This window comes from Cordyceps javanica, chromosome 3 (assembly GCF_051103115.1).
Source record: "Cordyceps javanica chromosome 3, complete sequence".
NCBI lineage: Eukaryota > Fungi > Ascomycota > Sordariomycetes > Hypocreales > Cordycipitaceae > Cordyceps > Cordyceps javanica.
In genome coordinates this window covers 3,480,103-3,498,662 of record NC_139297.1, presented here as the reverse complement: position 1 = coordinate 3,498,662, position 18,560 = coordinate 3,480,103, and the positions used below count along the sequence as shown (strand labels likewise).

The 18,560-nt window shown below is 53.2% G+C and overlaps 5 protein-coding genes across 5 annotated transcripts; 2 read left to right on the top strand and 3 right to left on the bottom strand.

The window, feature by feature from the left end:
* Positions 1-184: 184 nt before the first annotated feature.
* Positions 185-949, bottom strand: V2A60_005254 (pyruvate transporter MPC1; the record flags this gene model as incomplete). Its single annotated transcript, XM_083256566.1, has 3 exons — positions 185-428; positions 519-591; positions 877-949. The coding sequence occupies 3 exons, from the start codon at positions 947-949 to the stop codon at positions 185-187; spliced, it is 390 nt and encodes a 129-aa protein (XP_083112692.1).
* Positions 950-2,193: 1,244 nt separating this feature from the next.
* Positions 2,194-3,994, top strand: V2A60_005253 (Alpha/Beta hydrolase protein; the record flags this gene model as incomplete). The annotated part of the gene is made up of 2 exons (XM_083256565.1): positions 2,194-2,810; positions 2,926-3,994. 2 exons carry the CDS (start codon positions 2,194-2,196, stop codon positions 3,992-3,994), a joined length of 1,686 nt encoding a protein of 561 aa, XP_083112691.1.
* Positions 3,995-4,373: 379 nt separating this feature from the next.
* On the bottom strand, positions 4,374-6,281 carry V2A60_005252 (glyoxal oxidase N-terminus-domain-containing protein; the record flags this gene model as incomplete). Its single annotated transcript, XM_083256564.1, has 1 exon — positions 4,374-6,281. One exon carries the CDS (start codon positions 6,279-6,281, stop codon positions 4,374-4,376), a length of 1,908 nt encoding a protein of 635 aa, XP_083112690.1.
* A 2,664-nt stretch (positions 6,282-8,945) lies between these two features.
* Positions 8,946-12,327, top strand: V2A60_005251 (uncharacterized protein; the record flags this gene model as incomplete). Its single annotated transcript, XM_083256563.1, has 3 exons — positions 8,946-9,108; positions 9,202-9,379; positions 11,325-12,327. The coding sequence occupies 3 exons, from the start codon at positions 8,946-8,948 to the stop codon at positions 12,325-12,327; spliced, it is 1,344 nt and encodes a 447-aa protein (XP_083112689.1).
* A 1,513-nt stretch (positions 12,328-13,840) lies between these two features.
* On the bottom strand, positions 13,841-15,125 carry V2A60_005250 (Alpha/Beta hydrolase protein; the record flags this gene model as incomplete). Its single annotated transcript, XM_083256562.1, has 4 exons — positions 13,841-14,015; positions 14,197-14,835; positions 14,901-14,944; positions 15,015-15,125. The coding sequence occupies 4 exons, from the start codon at positions 15,123-15,125 to the stop codon at positions 13,841-13,843; spliced, it is 969 nt and encodes a 322-aa protein (XP_083112688.1).
* Positions 15,126-18,560: the final 3,435 nt, after the last annotated feature.

The window sequence follows — 18,560 nt, the reverse complement described above, 5'->3', positions numbered from 1 at the left end:
AGGATTGAACATACAAATATGTTCCCCTTCAGCGCCGTCCAAGCTCTATTATGTAACACCTCTGAAGGCGTGACATTTTGGGACTCGTCAATGATATTCCACACCACAATCCCTCAATGCTGATTTCTTTGGGATCTCGCCCTAGAAAGCAGACCTCCCATCGCCCTGCTCGTTTTGATTTGCTTTATTTGCCAACGGCAGCCTTGGCCTTCTCTTCCACCTTGGCGGCTTGAGCCTGGGCAGCCTCGAGAGCTTCCTTGCCTCCCCAGTTGTGGTATGACAGGAATCGGTAGCCCTGTGTCAGTTGCGCGCACTCGTTGACAAAGTGGCAGGCGAAGAGGAGGTAGTTCTTGGGGGTGACGGCGAGGGAGTAGCGCATAAACGTCGCGGAGTAGATGACGAGGGCACCGGTCATGCCACCAGAGATTCTAGACGCAGAAGAAATACACGTTAGCCCATGCTTGATCCGATGGGAACAGGACGGCAAGTGCTGATGCGCAGTCGGTCCAGTCACTTACAGGTCGGGGCTCTTTTGGGTGTCCATGACGGCTGCGACGGGGATACCAAAGTTGGAGACGGGTCCCCAGAAGTCTAGAGGACAAGGTACGTTAGCAAACTTCAGTCTATCAGGTGCCAATGCGCAGGGACTGCCGCAGCTCGAGTCGAGCAATGAGCACACGCCTGCATAGCCTCTGCCATCACCCATCGCAAGTGGCTTTGAAAAACGGGGGCAGGCAAGTGGAAAGGCGCGTCGCATTGGATCCCGAAAACCCCGATGATCGACAGAGTTCAGTGATGGTGTTTGCAGAAGCTTGCCGCCTCGTTGCAAAAGGAGCTGCGGGCTCTCCGGGAGGGTTTAAAGACGCTGCGACTTACGGGTAGAGCAGATGTAGCTCACCGTCGGATTCGACCGAATCTTGGCATTGAGAGCTTTGATAACCGCGGCCATTTTGGGCGATTTGGATCACAAGGTCAACGAGGGGAGTGCTTCGGTGTCGTTGGCTGAGCCCTGGACAATCCGGAAAGGTCTTTTCCGCCGATATCGAAGCTCCTTGAAATTTGGCGCGATAGAGTCACGTGATCATCCCATCTACAAAACTGTTGAGAAACAGGGATAGATCGCATAAACCTGGTAACTGTATCATGCGTCGACGCATTACAATGCAATCGTCATCGAGTTTGCTTCCGTTTCGAAAGCAAACGAACCAAGAGCGATTTTGCGGCATGGCGGTGAGGTTCGAGCAGCTACAGAGTTGAGGGTCTGCATAAAACTTCGCCATAGTCCGTGCTAGAGCGTCTCCGCTTCAAGCGTTGGTAGCTTCAATCTACGTCAGGATGCGGCGACTTTTGAATGTATGTCGAACTTTGAAATTCAATGTCGTACGGGTCCAAATGCAGCCCGGTGTTGGGAACCGCCAATATGTCATTATTCGTGTCTACTAATCTAGGCGAATGCCGCCGCGCCCTCATCTGAGTCTTTACGGTGGGGACGACTGAGACATGCCACCTCCCTCGGCTTGGCCATGTCTTTCGAGGCCAGCTGGCCCATTCTGCTTTTGCTGGATGCAAATGTTCGGGAAGCAGTATATCATGAGAGCATCTGTCGTCTGTTACTCTGAAGTAATCCATTGAACAAAATCTTCCTAGCGAACTGCTCGTACAAGAACGGGAGGAAAGCAATCCATCCGCGCGTTTCCACATGGCGCAATGCACGCAGCTTCTCGTATCTCGCCAAGACTGTTTCTTGTCTCTCCCTGATCCATTCGCGGCCCCATTAAAGTGCCCGCATAGGAACGCAAACAGGGAAGACATGCGGAAATTACGTGCGATCTCCCTCATAACTCGTGTTGCAAGGGATCCCGGCACGGCTACCTCCAGGCTGGGGCTTTCGTTGCCAGGCCGTTAGCCAGATCGCCGTTCATATCGGGCCGGAGCAAACAGTAGGGCCTTGAAAAAGAAAGATGATGTCGCAAGCCAGTTCACGTGCCCGTGTTTGCCAGCAGTTCAACAAGACCTGCGACAAAAGCAAGTTTCGCATCATAAATCATGCGGGTTGGGCACGCACCCCTTCACTTGACACCGCCTACGAGAAAGAGCAAGTCTCCAAGAAGTTGCCAAGATATAAGATAGAGAAGTATGTCTGCTTCTCGTCCCACAGCTCTGAACCCCGTCACCTAGCGCCCAAAGTAAGCCATGGCCGTCGCCAAATTTATTTACACCGGCATCGCGTTGCTCTGCTATCAAGCGGCCGTGTCTTCCGCCCTCGCGTTGAGGGACGACAGCCGTCCTACCGCGACAGTAGACTCGGGCGTACTCGTTGGCACGTCTACATCAGCGCCTACTGTTGCTTCCAAGGTCAACAAATTTCTGGGTATCCCTTTTGCAAAGCCGCCAGCAAGATGGAAGCTCCCAGAGAAGCCAGATAGCTGGCAAGGTTCGCGTGAAGCAACCCAATTTGGCAATGCCTGCAATCAGCAGCAGAGCTCTGGTTCCAAAAACTCGGAGCTTCTTAATAGGTATTTCAATTCGCCTCCGGCCGCAGTTCCAGACAGCGAGGACTGTCTGTATCTGAACGTGTTTGCGCCTGCTTCCGCCCACCCTTCGGCAGGGTCATCAGGTGAATCCAATAGAGCTGTCATGTTCTGGATTCATGGGGGCAGCGACTCAACAGGCACTGCAGCGCTTCCACAATACGACGGCACGAACTTGGCTGGAAATCAAGATGTAGTAGTCGTCACGACCAACTACCGTCTCAACTTATTTGGCTTTCCTGCTTCTCCCGATATTCCGGAGAAAGAACGTAACTTTGGGTGAGTTCATATGTTGGTCAAGTTTCAGCGCTCTGTACATCGGCCGCTATCTTCCCTTTTCTGACATTGTCGTCCTACACACGCGGATCTCGACACATGCTAACCAATTACAAAGCTTGCATGACCAACGCCTTGCGCTGGACTGGGTGCAGCGCAATATTCAAGCTTTTGGAGGTGATCCAAACCAGGTCACTATCTTCGGACAGAGTTCCGGCGCGAGAAGCGTAGACAATCTCGTTACAGCACCTCCCGATCCCGTGCCGTTTGCGGCTGCTATCATGCAGTCCTCTGTTCCCGAGCTCGGCCTGTCCGACCGGGCAGCGCAGAAGACAACGTGGCAGTCCCTCGCCTCAAGCGCAGGCTGCAACTCTACAAACGATGTCCTCGAGTGCATGCGAAAGGTCCCGGCTGCATCCCTAGTGGCCATTGCTGAGGAGACCGGCCTTACCTTCTCTGCTTCACCCGACGGCGGCGCGACATTCGCCAATTCTATGCCTGCAAGACGCGCCGCATCATCAATTGACCACAAAGCAATTGCACGCGTGCCCCTCTTGATTGGTAACAACGCCAACGAGGGATCGCTGTTCCTCACAGGCGGTGTGACGCTGGATGATGTGATGACCGCATTCTTGGGCAGTGCGACGGCCAAGAAGTTTCTCGAGACTTTTCGCCCCAAGTATACCGGCTTCGACAGCCCAGAGAAGCGTGACGAGGCACTCGTCACCGACTTCATCTATACTTGTCCCACGGCTCGTCTAGCCGGCGACTCCACCGCTGCGAAGATCTCGACATGGCGGTATTACTACAATGCCAGCTTCGCCAATACGGAGCTCTTCCCCGGAAGCGGCGCCTATCACTCGGCAGAGATACGCCCCTTATTTGGTTTTTTTCCCGAAGATACTGCCACGTCCTTCCAAATCGAGAGCTCCAAAGCGATGCAAAAGGCTTGGGCTGATTTTGCAAAGAATCCCGCTGGAGGGCCTGGTTGGGACAAAGCACCTTCAGTAGAGCTCATCGGTGGTGGTGCTAGCCCTGGAGAGAGTGACGAACACCGCGTCCCTTTGTCATCTATTGATGCCAACGTGGTGGACGCGCGTTGCGGCCTCTACAAATCTATTTATGACGCTGCACAAATCTCAGGAATCATTGTGTCGGCCATTAATAAGGTTCTTGGGATTCACTGAATGGTATACAATCAGTCCATACTACAATTTTCATTACCGGACATTACATACGACAGGACATGACATACTGCAAGGACATAACGCGTGTTGCCTCATGCAATTTGCATGTATTAGATATTGGAAATTTTCTATTAATTTGACAATCAAAAGTCTTCAAATTCTCACTCGAGGAAATCTCCTCTCAAGTTGACCAGCCTATCAGAGCAAGTGATGTATCGAATCGAGCAAACGTTGGACCTCGGAGCAAAACGTAACAACGTGTACCTTGGCACTGGTGCATTGGCTCACTGAATAGCAAAGCAGTAACGAGCTACGACATGAGTTTCTATGGCGTTCATGGAACACGAAGCGAAAAGTACGAGAACGAGAATGTTGATCATCAAACTCCGGGGCGAGTGAACGAATCCCCCGCCGGCCAGTTACCCAGACCGGCAGGGTCACCGCCAATGCGGACGAAAACCCCGACAGCGGGGATGCCGCCGTCGAGAACAAAAAACTGATACCAGCCCGGGGGCGCAATATACTTGCCGGGAGGAGCCGTGACAGTGCATGAAGTCCCCGCGCACGAGACGTCCGGAAAGAGGGTCCGCGCGCCCATGGAGTTGCCGTGAGTGCTGGAGACGGAGCCGAGGAGCGACACGGCGATCCCGCCGTTGACGGCCTCGCCAGCCATCTCGAAGCCAACTTTCTGGCCATACTCCCAGTCAGTGTTCTTGATGGTGAAGGTGGGGCGGGGCTTGCCGGAGAGGAGGTATGGCGGACTAAACGTTTCGATGCGGTACTCTTGGGGGTTGACGCCGTCCTGCGGGTCGGAGCCAGACACGAGCACGCGGCCGTCGAGCAAAGTCAGGCCTTCCGAGTGGTACATTCGCGCAATCGTGGTGTTGGCCATGACCGTGATGCGGCTTCCGAGCGGCTTCCTCGGGTCGTACAGGAGCGCGTTGAGGTTCGGACCAATGCCGAGACCGAAGCCGGCAACACCGTGGAGAGCGCCGTTGAGGATCATGTACGTCCCGTCCGGCAGAGGTGCCATGCAGCTCATGACACGTGGGGAGGGCATGCGCTCGAGCTCCCACTTGGGGCTCTCGGCGTCAGGGTAGATGCTTACGCAGTTGTCTAAAGCATTGCCCGGCCCGCTGGTCGATCCGCCGCAGATCAGAACGCCAAGAGGGTCCGTGTAAGGAGCTCTCTGAGGAAGAAGAACGGCTGTGCCCTCGAGGGGGTAGTTGCGGCCGCCTTTGGGGTCGTTGACAGCGCCAGGGATCATCGGCAGAGTCTTGACCGTGGCAAAGGTCTTTTCGTCCAGAATGCGAGCCTCGTTCCAGTAAGCGACGAAAATTCCGCCAGAAGGTAAAACAGCAGCAAAGGGGTACAAGTTATTAGGGTTGGTTCGCTGCAACCAATCCATGCGCAGCGGCTTTGTGCCCGTGTAGGGAAGAATTTCCAACGTCGGCACCGGCGCGCTGTTTGAGCCTTCTTCGCCACCAATAATCAGGATTGAACCGTTGGCCATACCCATAGCAGTAGGATACCAGCGGCCGTCTTGCAGCTTGAGGACGCTGGCATCTTCTTCCCAGTCATTCTTGCCGTGAGTCCCAGCTTTACCGTCAGGGGTGTACAAACGGATACCAAATGTCGACACACCTGACCAGCCACCAATGTTGATCTGACGTCCGGCCTTGTCGGGGAGTGTGAGGCCGGCAGCACAAAACACATCAGTTTTGACGTGCATGGTTCTCCAAGCCTTGTCCCAATTGTCAATCTCGGAAAGGTCCAGCTCGTACGCGCCAGTTGAGTTGGGTGGGCCTGTTCCAAACTTCTCCAGGAAGGTAACCTTGCCATTGATGGCTTGGGAGGTGATGAGCGGTATGTTTGTGCCACCGATGAGAAAATCATAGGAACCGGCCGCCGGGCTTCCCGCGGCCGGAAAATCCCACGAGTAGAATGGTGTCCCGTTCCAGAAATAGGTGGACAGGCGGGAGCCACCACCGCATAGCGCGGAAGAGTTTCCAGCACACGGAACGTTGCACTCCTTCTCATTCTTCTTTGTTGATTTTTTGACAATGATGTTCTGGGGGTCGCCGCAGTAGCATTCTTGGCCGTACTCAAGACCCGCTGCCATGTATCCGAAATCAGCGCACCTATCGAGGCACATCTTCGGGGTCATGGTATCCGGGAAGAGGTTTTGCCAGAAGAATACCTTATTCTGATTGACATTGTCCTCATAACAACCTTGGTATTTCCAATCACCCACCTCCTGGAGTGTGACAGGCTGTATGGTAGGCATGGCTGTCAAAAGCTGTTACCGGCCCAACTTGCTATCAGTATAGAGAGTTTGATACTCGTCCTATGTTCTTGTCTCGGACTTGTCGATACTGTGCTTATTGCAGAGATATCAAAGAAAAAAATTGGTGAATATGGCCAGGACTGCTACCGCACAGCTAATTGGTCGTTTTAGTCGCTGCGATAGGTACTGAAAAAAGCGTGATTAGAGTTTTGTTTTTTGGGCACGAAGCTAGATTCCACATTGTCGGTTGAAGAATTGAAAGCACCAAGTATCAGGGGGAGGGGAGGGGAGGGGGGTGTATTAGCCAGAGTGACGCTCGGCGGCACCCTTGGGATCGGCTGAGGAAATATGCAGACTGGCGCAGAAGGTCGTGCATTACTTCTGGGATCGCCATTGACGCTTCGATTCGGGTACACAAGGAGACGGTCGCCAGCTCCGCCGCAGTCACACTACATGTTGCGAAGAAGAGTCTGCATACCGCACTCGCATTATGTCGTGACGGTAACGGCTTTGAAATTATCTCCGTTCCAACTTGCCCAGTAGTGCTCAGCTTAACTGACGACAACGACGTTGCGGAATCGGATGCAATCACCGAGTGTTGTGTCGTTTCCCCCGAGGAGGATATGTTGTCAAGGGTCCGCACCCATTTTTATCCGGGCAGCAGCCATCGAGTCCAGATGCTTTCTGACTATAGCAATTTTTTTTGTATACTATGTTGCCGTTGTGCCCCTCCCAAATGTGCTACTTAGTTGTGCGAGCTGTAAGTTTACCAGTAGACACACCATCTCAGAGGAGCTGAATTCGTCACTGGGCGGTGCCAATACGAGCCCAAAATTAGTGAAAGACTGATGTCATTGGTAGCACTCATAGAGAATGTCTCTCAATGCAGTGGAAAGATGGAGTAACAATAATAAGCCGGACCAGGACGGTGTGCCACTCTGATACTGTCCTTGCAATGCGCCAGCCCTACTGCATGTCTCGTGTGATGTCTCTGCGTGAGGGGCTGGCAGCCAGCGTGGTTGGGCTTTTGCATACAATTGGCGGTTGGGTCTAGTAATTTCATCTTCACTGATTTGGCATAGTGAGATCAATGCCATACTGAGGACCGCCACATTATTACCAGTATCTGTGATTGCTAGGGGCCGTTGCGCTGGCAAGCCATGCCATGCCTAGGCCTCTCAATTATGTAATGAGCTTATAAGATCATATGTTAACATGAAACCATTATTTTACGCGATGGGTTTGTCAGCCGTAGCATTTCCTTCATCTTTAACGGAAAAGGGCCGACCATCATTCAATATACAATGTGCCATGCACTACAGTGCCATCATCTTTGCCTCTGAGATGGTAAAAATATGCCCATGTTGATGCAGCCTCTGACCTCATACGCAAAGCCGGTGTCCTTCTTGAAACGTACACGGCGGTTCTCCATATACGAGAAAACATGGATAAATCACACAAACTCTCTTATTCAAAAGTCGTACATACCGCCCGACTTGACGTATCGCAGCGATCCTGATACAGCGGTCAGAGCTGACTCGTATGCGCAGCCGCATAGTTACACAGGATTCTCTTGTCCAGGGAGCAATTGTTGTCAGTAGCTTTAGGTCATGGGCACCAACACTTAGAGAATGGTGTAAATGAAGCGTCATTCTAATTTCTAAACGGCGATCTGTGTAGTGTTGCAGCTTTGGCTGACCGAAGTCAGCGATTTACAGCTACCCTGTAGACAATCAAATCAGTGATAATTTCCGCCACCGCTCCGGGTATAGACTCGGACAAGGTTTAAGGAGGTGAGCGAGTTATCATGATTATGTCTCTCACAGACTCTCAGAATTGGGGTGATTCCTCAATTTCTTCTGACACATCCTCCGAGCACTTGTTGGCGCAGTTGCGAGAGACGTTGAGGCGGTGGTCCATGAATGATCGATCAATGCTTAGATAAGTTATAATATCGTGCGCGTCTGAGTGTCATCCTCGTTCTTTTTGTTCCTTTTTTCCCTTTCTAAGGAGGAAGAAACAAGAGGGTCTTTGAACCAGTATTCCCGCTCACGATCTATACTTGCATAGTGTCCAGTTTCGTCTCAACTGGATGAGGCGTTTGCGCTGGGGCAGCAGCTACAGGATGTGGCGCTTCCCTCAGGAGCGCGACACGCGACAAGCTAATAAGCCGAGGACACATACAAAATAGTACAAGCAACGGGAAAAATCGAATGTGACTCGAATGCTGTGGATCATGCTGAAATAGCTAGAATTTCTTTCCAAGAATTGGCCAATTGGGGCTGTTCAATCTGCGCAGTGATGAGTCTTGTTAAGTGACTCATTGAGGAGCACTTGGTAAGCCTTGGAGGTGGCGTTTGGACCAGACCCAGTTAGGAAAAGGGCCGTGGACAGACGAGGCAACTTCACCAACCTTCAAAATCATCAAATACTCGCCTTCAAGCCAGCTCAATTATTCACTGCATCTCATCTTCTACAGTTTATCTCGCCCTCTATACCTCGAAGCGTTCAATCCAGACATCACAACCGCCTAGATTCCTAGCGTTACACCTGCCACCCTCCCCCCCCTTGGCCGTGGCAGATATTTCTCAGCAAACGCTCGTGCTCACAAATCTGCCCTCATCGCCACTGGTGAGGCAGTCCTCCATCGCATTGCCGCAAGTTATGCCCGAAAACCAGGGCAGCCCATCACAGACTCCATCACAAGGGTCATCCAGGGGAAAACACCACAATGGCCGTCGTGGAGGTCGCAACGGCAGAGGCTCAAAACTTCACAATGGCCCCGCGGAGGGGAGCAGCGATGCTCCCGCCTTGAACGGCGACGTCGGTTCGTCAGCTGCCCCAAGGCAAGATATTTCTACTCGTGGATCGAACTCACGATCGCGTGGGAACCGAAACCACCCTTCTAAACGCCAGACAGGCGTCTCCGGGTCGACTCCCAACGGACACCGCCCCGCTGGCCGCCGCGCGTTCGGAGGCCATCTCACAACTGCCACAGGCGATGACAATGAACTCACTCACGCGGCATCCCCTGCTTCACTCGGTCTCAGTGCAGATGCTCCCGAGTTTGTGCCTGGCCAGCCTGTCATGTCTAGAAGGTGAGCGAACAAGGGCTCCGCGACCGGGTTTACAAGATTTGTTCTAACGCCATTATAGCAAGGTGGCCAAATCCACCCCATCGCGAGCCAAACAGACTCGGCCAAAGCTGCCAAAGTCTACAGCATCAGACTTGGCTACACGCATTCATGAGGACATTAGCAACTCCAATTACGAATGCACAGTTTGCACAGACGAGGTCCTCCGTACTTCCCATATCTGGTCTTGCACGCTCTGTTGGACTGTTGTCCACATGAAATGTGCCAAAAAATGGTACAGTAACCAGATGAAGAAGGATGAGCCTCAATCTGCGCAAACACAAAACGAGAACTCCTGGCGCTGCCCGGCTTGCAATTCCAAACTATCGGATGATCCAGGCACTTACCACTGCTGGTGCGGCAAGGAAATCAGCCCTAAACCCGCCAGTCTGTCATTGCCTCCTCATTCATGTGGGCAGACCTGTTCGAAGCCACGTCCGACATGCCCCCATCCTTGCCCGCTTCAATGCCATTCTGGCCCTTGTCCGCCATGTAGTCTCATGGGCCCAGAGCAGTCCTGCTTCTGCGGCAAAAGCTCTTCAAGAAGACTATGCAGAGAAACCGACTACGAAAATGGGTGGAGCTGTCAGGACGTCTGCGGTGATCTATTACCCTGTGGTGAACATGCATGTGAGATGCCTTGTCATAGTGGACTCTGTGGTGAATGCCCCGTGCAAGTGGATGCCCAATGTTTCTGCGGCCGTGTTTCAAAGCAGATACCTTGCTATGAGCGAGAAGATTCTCAGGACTCCTATTCGGTTTCGAAGAACGAATGGTTTGAAGGCACTTTTAGCTGTCAAACAACCTGCGAACGGAAGTACGACTGTGGCCAGCATGAATGTACTCAAGTCTGTCACGCTCAGGATGAGAGCCCAGCTCACTGCCCCTTCTCGCCAGACGTCGTCACTCACTGCCCGTGCGGAAAGACGTCACTCACAGAACTACCCGGATACCCGAGAAGCAACTGCGAGGACGTCATTTCACATTGCGACAAGGTCTGCGAGAGGAAACTTTCCTGCGGCCATCTGTGCAAGTCCAAATGTCACGCCGGTGACTGCGGCTCGTGTTTGGTGGAAGTCGATATAAGCTGCCGCTGTGGCAGAACGAGGGAGTCAAGAATTTGCCATCAGCGCGAGGAAAACCAACCAATATGTGCCAGGACATGTGGCGCCAACATGAGCTGTGGTCGCCACAAGTGTTCGGAAATCTGCTGCACGGGAGAGAGGAGAGCTACCGAAAGACAAGCTGCGCGACGAAGAAATCGAAATGCTGCTCCAGAATTAGCTGTGGAGGCAGAGCATATTTGTATCAGGACCTGTGGCCGTGCGTTGAAATGCGGCAGTCATAATTGTCAGCAAATTTGCCATCGTGGTGCCTGTGCGAGCTGCCCGGAGGCCATATTTACCGAAATCAGCTGCGATTGCGGCCGAACAGTCTTGCAACCACCACAGCCCTGCGGGACTGTCGCGCCAGAGTGTCGCTTCAATTGCCTACGTCGCCCAGAGTGTGGTCATCCTCCAGTAGAGCATCATTGTCATCCTGAGGAAGCTGGATGCCCAAAGTGCCCATTCCTGGTTGACAAATGGTGCTCCTGCGGAAAGGAAAAACTGCATAGTCAGCCTTGCCACCTCCAGGAAGCACGATGCGGCAAGCCTTGCGGCAAGAAGTTGAAGTGCGGCCTGCACTTTTGCAAGAAGCTGTGCCATAGGCCGGGAGACTGCGAGGACTCTACATTGGAGGGTGGGCAATGTGGTCAAACCTGCGGCAAGGTCAAGATGTTCTGTGAGCACCGTTGCCAAAACAGTTGCCATGGTCAGACTCCATGCAACGAAACGATAGCATGCTCCGGCAGAACCGAGATCGCATGTCCTTGCGGTATCCGCAAGCAGGATGTACGGTGCCTTGCCAGTAGCACCAATCCCGAGCCTACGCGACCTGAGCTCAAGTGCGACGACGAGTGCCTGCGGCAGGAGCGCAACAGACGGCTTGCTGCTGCACTCAACATTGACCCAGCTACGCACACCAATGACCATGTGCCTTATTCAGACGATACACTTGCCTTATTCAGGGAGACGCCGACATGGTGCGAGACTCAGGAGCGCGAATTCCGCGTCTTTTCGCAGAGTCCGACCGAAATCAGAATCCGCTACAAGCCGATGCCTAACAATCAGCGCCGGTTCCTCCACGTTCTAGCCGAAGACTACGGTTTGGAAAGCCGAAGCGAAGACAATGAGCCTTTCCGCTACGTGCTGGTGTACAAGGGCCCTCGATTTGTTTCGGCGCCCAGCAAGACCATTGCGCAGTGCGTCAAGATCCGTAAAACGCAGGAAGCTGCTGCTGCTGCTGCTGCTGCTGCCCTGGCCTCCACCGCCGTGAAGCCGCCACCGCTCAACGAAACAGAGCCTCTCAACGCGTTCCTGCTTACCTCGCCGCGTTTCGGCTTGACGACGGATGAGGTGGGCGTCGCGCTGGCGGCCGACCTCGCTGAGCAGCCAGCCCTGCAATTCAGGGTCGAGTACCTGCCGTCCGATGAGGTGCTCATGCGCGCCACGGTGCAGTACTCGTCCTTCCTGTCGGCCGCCGGCATCGAGACGGCCCTGCGCACGCTCAAGAAGAGCGTTACAGAGCGTGTCCGCAACCAGGAGATTGCCGGCAACGTCTTCCTGTGTCACGTTGATGCGAGCGACGCCATCACTCGCCGCGAGGACTCTGGCCGCGCGGACGGCGTCGGCGGTTGGAGCGCTGTCGCTAGTCGCGCGGCGGCCAAGAAGGAGTCGGCGGCGGCGTCGGCGGCGGATACGTCCCCGGCCAAGGGAACGGGACGCCGCTTGCTGGGCCTGCGCAAGAAAAGAACTGGCCAGGCGCCGGAGCGGGCGTGGGCATCGCAGCTCGATGGCGATGTTGAGTGCTAGACGGACATGTTGGCCGTTGTCCGTGTTCATGCTTTTACGCTGAAAGACTGGTGAGGCGATGGCAGCCAGATTCCTAGCGTTATGGTCCCGGCATAGCGACTACATGTAGAACTGGTGTTATTTAACAGCCTAATTGCATACTTTTTTTTTTACGTATTCCTACTTGCTCACCGAAAGTGAAGACGAGGTATAACTCTCTACAGTCGTGTCGATGCTCTTCAAAAGAACTCGAGTAACAAAAAGAGATAAATAATCATAATGACTCTATTGATAATCCCACACCTCCCTCCAACTCCCATCGTAGCTTGCAGCGTCTTTGCCCCGCGACGAGCCATCGAGCAAGCCTCCCACCCCCCGGCTCCGGAGACAAGGCAAGACGGCAAGCCACTAACCTCATCATGCGATCAAAACGCGCGCCGCACACACACACACACACACACACACACAAGCAGCAGAGAATGGACTCTAAAAAAGAAAGGAAAACTCTATCCCAGTGCGCATAGATCACGAGATCTAATCCTTTTACAATTGGCAAGGGCAAAGTCCCTCTGGGTTGCAATGGCCATCAACGGCCTCGCTTTTTCTTGTCGCAACGGATGCAACCCGAACCCGCCCGGGCTTGCCCATCACCTGACCCCCCTCCATCCCCCTTCCTCCTCCTCGAAAGGCGCCATCTTTGAGAACGGACGGGGTCGATGCCATGTTCTCTGGGGGGGGGGGGGCGGTTTTTTTTTTTCCCTCTTGATCGTCTTTCGTATCTTACGGACAAAGTCACATGGACAGCAGAAATCTTCACGGCTATTACGTCTACATGCCACCACACCTTCTTGTTCCTCAAAAATATAGTCGTTTGATACTTGACAGGTGAGGGCGCCAAAAAGGTCTGGTCTCTATATGCATGTCTTAGCTACAAAAGATGCCGGCTGGCCTTGTTTTGTGGCTATGATGCAATCGCACTGCTTGCGTCCCCCACACGATATCGTCATTCGCCCAGCGATGAAATAGAGAAGAGCGCCTGGGCATGACATGGAGGGGTAAGACTTTGGCTACCCCTCTATGTGACAGTAGCACCGGTTGGAGCTCCCTGCATGTCATTCTTTTCTCAGCTTGCATAACGAGATGCAAGAATGCCGAAAGACGGTGTCACATCCGCCTTCTCATGGGAGCTAGTGGTGCGCCGAACAAGTTGGTGTGGTCCCTCGAAGGGCGGGAGGAAGAGCGAGGGAGGGGGATAGAGAAAATGTAGGCTAGGCGTAACAGTATGCTTTCGTTCAATCTATAATATGTGTCGTATCCTTGACCGCTCCCCTTCTCCGGTGGCTGTCAAGGCCGACTGCTAGGCTGTTTGATCTCGTGGTCTCTTTTGACGGTTCACGGTCTCTACATCTATGCAACAAAGGGGGTATCAAGTTCTTATTTTCAGGCCAGACTGTGAAAGGCTTTTCATCTCACGGGTGCTCTTTTCAACGCCAGGTGGCATATGCCTTGTCGTGAATCAGATGACAGCCAGAATTTACAGTCTTTGCTTCTCGCTTTCATGCTCGCTCCTGACATCGTTTACAAACTCTTTGATGGCCTCAAAATAGCCCTCTTCCAGGACACTTGAGTTGTGGTCGCCCCCAGGCAGCGGCTTCCAGACTTTGCTTGGGGCGGTAGAGATTTCATACAGTCGCTTCATATGGCTCGGCCTTTGACCACTGGTGTTAGCAAATATACAGCAACGGGAGACCAGGTAGGCGAGAAATGTGAGGGGTCAGAAGGTTCAGATAAATCAAAGATAAAATCAGAGCCGCACGGGTTCATATTTTGTGGGTGATATTGATCATCATGATGTCGAGGTTGGATCGCAGGATGAAAAAGTGCACTTACGGGACGATCTCGTCTTGTAAGCCACTGATGAACAATGTGGGCACCTTGGTTATGGTAGGAAGCACAGATTCGCTTGCCCAGACTTGGTGGCAAAGAAGAGTCAAGTATTTGGCAGGCGGAATAACGGATGGAATTAGCTTGCGCATGGACAAGAATGTGTTCTCGAGAATGAGGCCAACGACATCGCCCCTACTTTGATTTTTGGAGGCAAGCTTGATGCCGACGGCGCCACCAAGACTCTGTCCGAAAATTAGATACTGATGGTCTCGGGTCTCTGCTCGGTCGCGCAGGTAATTGAGACCAGTCTGCGCGTCAATGTTTAGGCCAGCTTCGTCAGGCTCGCCCGTCGATGTACCATAGCCCCTGTATTCAAGCATGAATACATTGCAGCCGGTAGTATTTATGATCATGCGCGCTATGGGTAATCGATGGCCAATGTTGCCGGCATTGCCGTGGAACATGATCATCGTAATGTTGGCATTTTTGTGGCTACGAGGGCCGCGAATGTAGAATGCTGACAGCTTTTCGCCATCGTCTGTCGGGATGACCAATTCTTCAAAGTCGCGAATACCAAACTGGGATGGGCGAGGTACATCAGTTCGAGAATTGGCGGGCATATGTGATGGGTAGATCAACGCCCTGTGGCGCAACGAGTCAGCTTCATGGCACCGAGGGCAATGATGACGCGTGTTGGAGAGACGTACTTTTGCTTGAAGTAAAGAAGGGAAGTCAGGACCGCAGCGATACCCTGTGAACTGTCAGTCTACGCAAGGTCCCGTGACGGAAAGGTGCAGATCGAATCTTGCAGGGCGGCATACCGTCGACGCAAGAGCCGGGAGTTTCATATATGAGGCGACAGAGCTGAGCACCGAAGCTGTCTGCTCCAGGTAGCCGGTCAGTGTCGACGGGGGAGAGTTGGAATTGGACATTTCTTCTTTAGAGGGCATCTGTCTGGCTGTCGAATTGGACAAGTGGGCGGTATGGGTCGAGATTCGGGCGGGCAAAGCCGAGCTCGGCTGCAATTGTCACGCGAGCCGTGGCGGCAAGGGGTCAAATATTTTCTTCGGGCCAATATATCAGAAGCTCGGCGGCGACCGGGGGGCAGCAAAGCCTTGGGCGGTCGGGCGTTCTGGAAAGGCGTGCGTTGGCAAAGACGGAGCCTAAAATATCATGTTGGAAATACTTGAATGAAGTCGTCGCCAGGCCGGGCATCTGTGAAGATGGAACAGATGGAAGCCAGCCAGCAGGCAGCAAATTGTTGAAATGACGTTGGGCTTGGGGAGCTTGAAGCCTCTGAGTTTTGGGTGGTGCGTGGGTGCGGGAGCGACCAGTCTGATTGGCTGGTGCAGGCTCTAGTTTGGCAGGAGCGGTTTGTTGGCGCAATTTCAGCATCGTGATTATTAGCAAGGGCTTCAGCGTATGCGGGGGGGCCAACAGCACGTAAGTAGCGAATTAGACTCATACGAGCAGCACCCTTGCCGCCTGGCGGGAGAGACAGGTTTGGCGGCTTGTAACAAATGTCGATCCCATGAAAAAATGGCCATCTGGGACACACTGCCGTGGCTGAAACGACACACAAACGTGAGCAAAAGGGTACTGATAAAGGGGGCAACGGGGGTCATGAATCGCCATGAATCGTAACTCCCAGGAAACTTGCCCACTTGAGCTGGCAAACACGGCATTTGCTAAGCACATGATGAATAGGAAAGATGATGCTGGCCATATCACAAATGTCTCGAGGACAAAAGACCAAGACTAGAAAGGAAGGTCTCTACTGGGTCAGTAGCTGGTACATCGCCGAGCGAGGCTTGACGCTCGACGGCTTGATGCTCTGGTATGCATTATCCGAGCTACAAACACATTCGAAGCAAGCCTCGGCCTCGTATGGACCCCGAATGGAAATCTGGGTAAGCCAGAGAGTCAATGTCTCAAGGCCACTTCTAAACCAGGAAGCTGGTTACTACTCAGAGACATTGACACGACGTTGTTACATTAATTGCGAGGCAAAATTCCGTCCCGGGATGAAGCACATACTTACTTGTCTCCCCCGGTTCATAGTCTGTCAAGTACTGTCTCGCCTCCTTTTAGAGTAACGCTTTTGACGCTCTGACCCAAGCAATGTTATGTGCATAAATGGCCATTACTGGTACAAGCACAGGGACGATGGCGACGTGTGCGGCAGACTTCCGCAAAGCGGCGCTACTCTCTCGCCTCTCTACGCTACTAGCGGGTGCTTGAGGGGTAGATATAAGTAGCAACTCGCTCATGCCCGAAAAATATGGTCAAGTGTGGTGATTCCTTGGGGGCCCCGGGCTACTAAGCTGGGGCTGGCGCCCCTTTCTCCTGGGACCTGCATCGTGACTGGCGTTCCAGAAAGGATGGACAGTCTAGTGCTTGATGCTAGCACATCCCGGCGAGCTGGTAATGGAGGGCTGCCAGCGCATCAACACCAGTACTCGCACCATCACCCCACGGCGTTCTAGTCTAGGCTCGGTACTCATGCGGCCACATCGGGAAAGCTGTCCTGAAATGGCAAATGGCCTCGGCGGACAATGCTATCAGCGTAATGTGCTGATGGATGAAGGTAATCCATAGAGGGGAGCGCATTCCGCGGCAGGATGACACCGTCTCAGGCTGAGGCCAAATGCGGCATCGCTCCCGGGAAAGCGTTGACGTGCGCGATCCTGAAACAGTGGGCTTACTAGTACTCTAAGAAGGAAGCAAAGACTGAACGATTAATCCGTACTCGAACGTTAAACGTTTGTGTACTTGGGAGGACAGCTGACAGAAAGACAGACTGCAGAGAGAACCGAGAGTCGGAACTCGAATCGGGAAAGAAAAAAAAAGCCACGCAGAAGCCTTGCAACCACAATTCGCCACGGCGTGCCTGTACCATCGACGCAACAGAGCCACGGCATGTAATAGGTGGTGGGCAGGATATGCCACCATACCGAGCGACATATGTAAAAAAAGTTATGGTGGACAGTAGCCCGTCCGTCACTTTGCGCCTGGGGGCGCAACCTGAGCGGCCTGGGGTAGATTGCGGCGGCATTTGATTTTTGCTTTTTTCTTCATTGTAGCATCCCCATTCTCCCAAAAGCCGAGTCTAGCAAAGGTTCTGGCCGTGTCGATCATTCAAGCCAGACGTACGCAAAGACGCACAAGACAGCCCAGCAGTCAGCCAACGAATAACATTCGGCTGGTGAAGCAGGTAGCTGATTCGACGGACGATGTGAAGCTGAGGTTTGAGCAGAAGAGGGGGTAAATGCAACGGCCGAGGCGAAGCATGGAGGAGGGCGCTGCGGCTTGGCGGCGACTACTCAGTAAGCTGAGTGATGCCAGGAAGCCTTGTCACTTGTCAATGCCCACAGCAGCACCAGGATGAACCACTGACTGGTCTTGTCCACGATTGACCAGGCTCGCAAGGTTTCGCAGGCAAATCAGTAGGCCAGGAGAAATGTGACGAGGCGACCCAAGCACAATGGGTGCACAAGAGATGTGGTGGGACCATTTGATCGGGCGCCGAGTCTACTTACCCGGGCTTTGATGCAGCGTCGATACCCTGTACAACCACGTAGAAGAGGCCGACGGGTATACAACCTGGGTCATAAAGAGAAGGTTTGAGCAGGCGGGACGAATGACGAGGAGCGAGGCTGTTTGTGGTCAGTATGGGCGCGTAGGCAGGATGGCTTTGGCTGGGCGGCTGGACTTTGAACAAGCAGCGGCCAGTCATGCGGACGTACAGTGATGAGGGAGGGGGGGGGGGGGCGAGGGAAGAAAGGCAAAGCACGGCGGCAAGCGAAGAGGAAAGAGAGAGGGGAGAGTGGTACAATATTAATATAGCGTGTATAGCATGGCCGTGTATTACGTTTGGAGTGATGTTATGCAGACAATGAATGACATCAAGCGAGCAAACAAGGATGGCGGATCTATTCTACTTCAGGCACCAGAACAGGTCGAGCGGGAGAGGAAGAGGAAGGACGAGTTACGGATTGATCCGCAAGTACAGATTACTTACAGACTACCTAAGTACACAATTCAGTACTCAAGTACTTACATATTAATCTGTACAGAGTAAGTAATCTGAAGCTTTGCTGGTGGGCAAGTAAGTAAGTAAGTAGCCAGTAGGTACGGATTAGAAAGTCGTCCATCTAAGGACACGCCCTCCAGTGAAAGAAATGTGCAGCTCATGTGACCTAGCTGCCTTGCGGTTCTTGGGTGACAAAAGAGGTAACTGGCCAATCAACGCGTCAGTAGTGAAAGCCAGACTCCCCGGCAACCTGATGGGGGGGCGTGCGCCGAGTGGTGGGGGAAGACTGGCAGCGCTTTGGCACTGCTTCAGGCCGAAAATGAGGTTTGCTTGA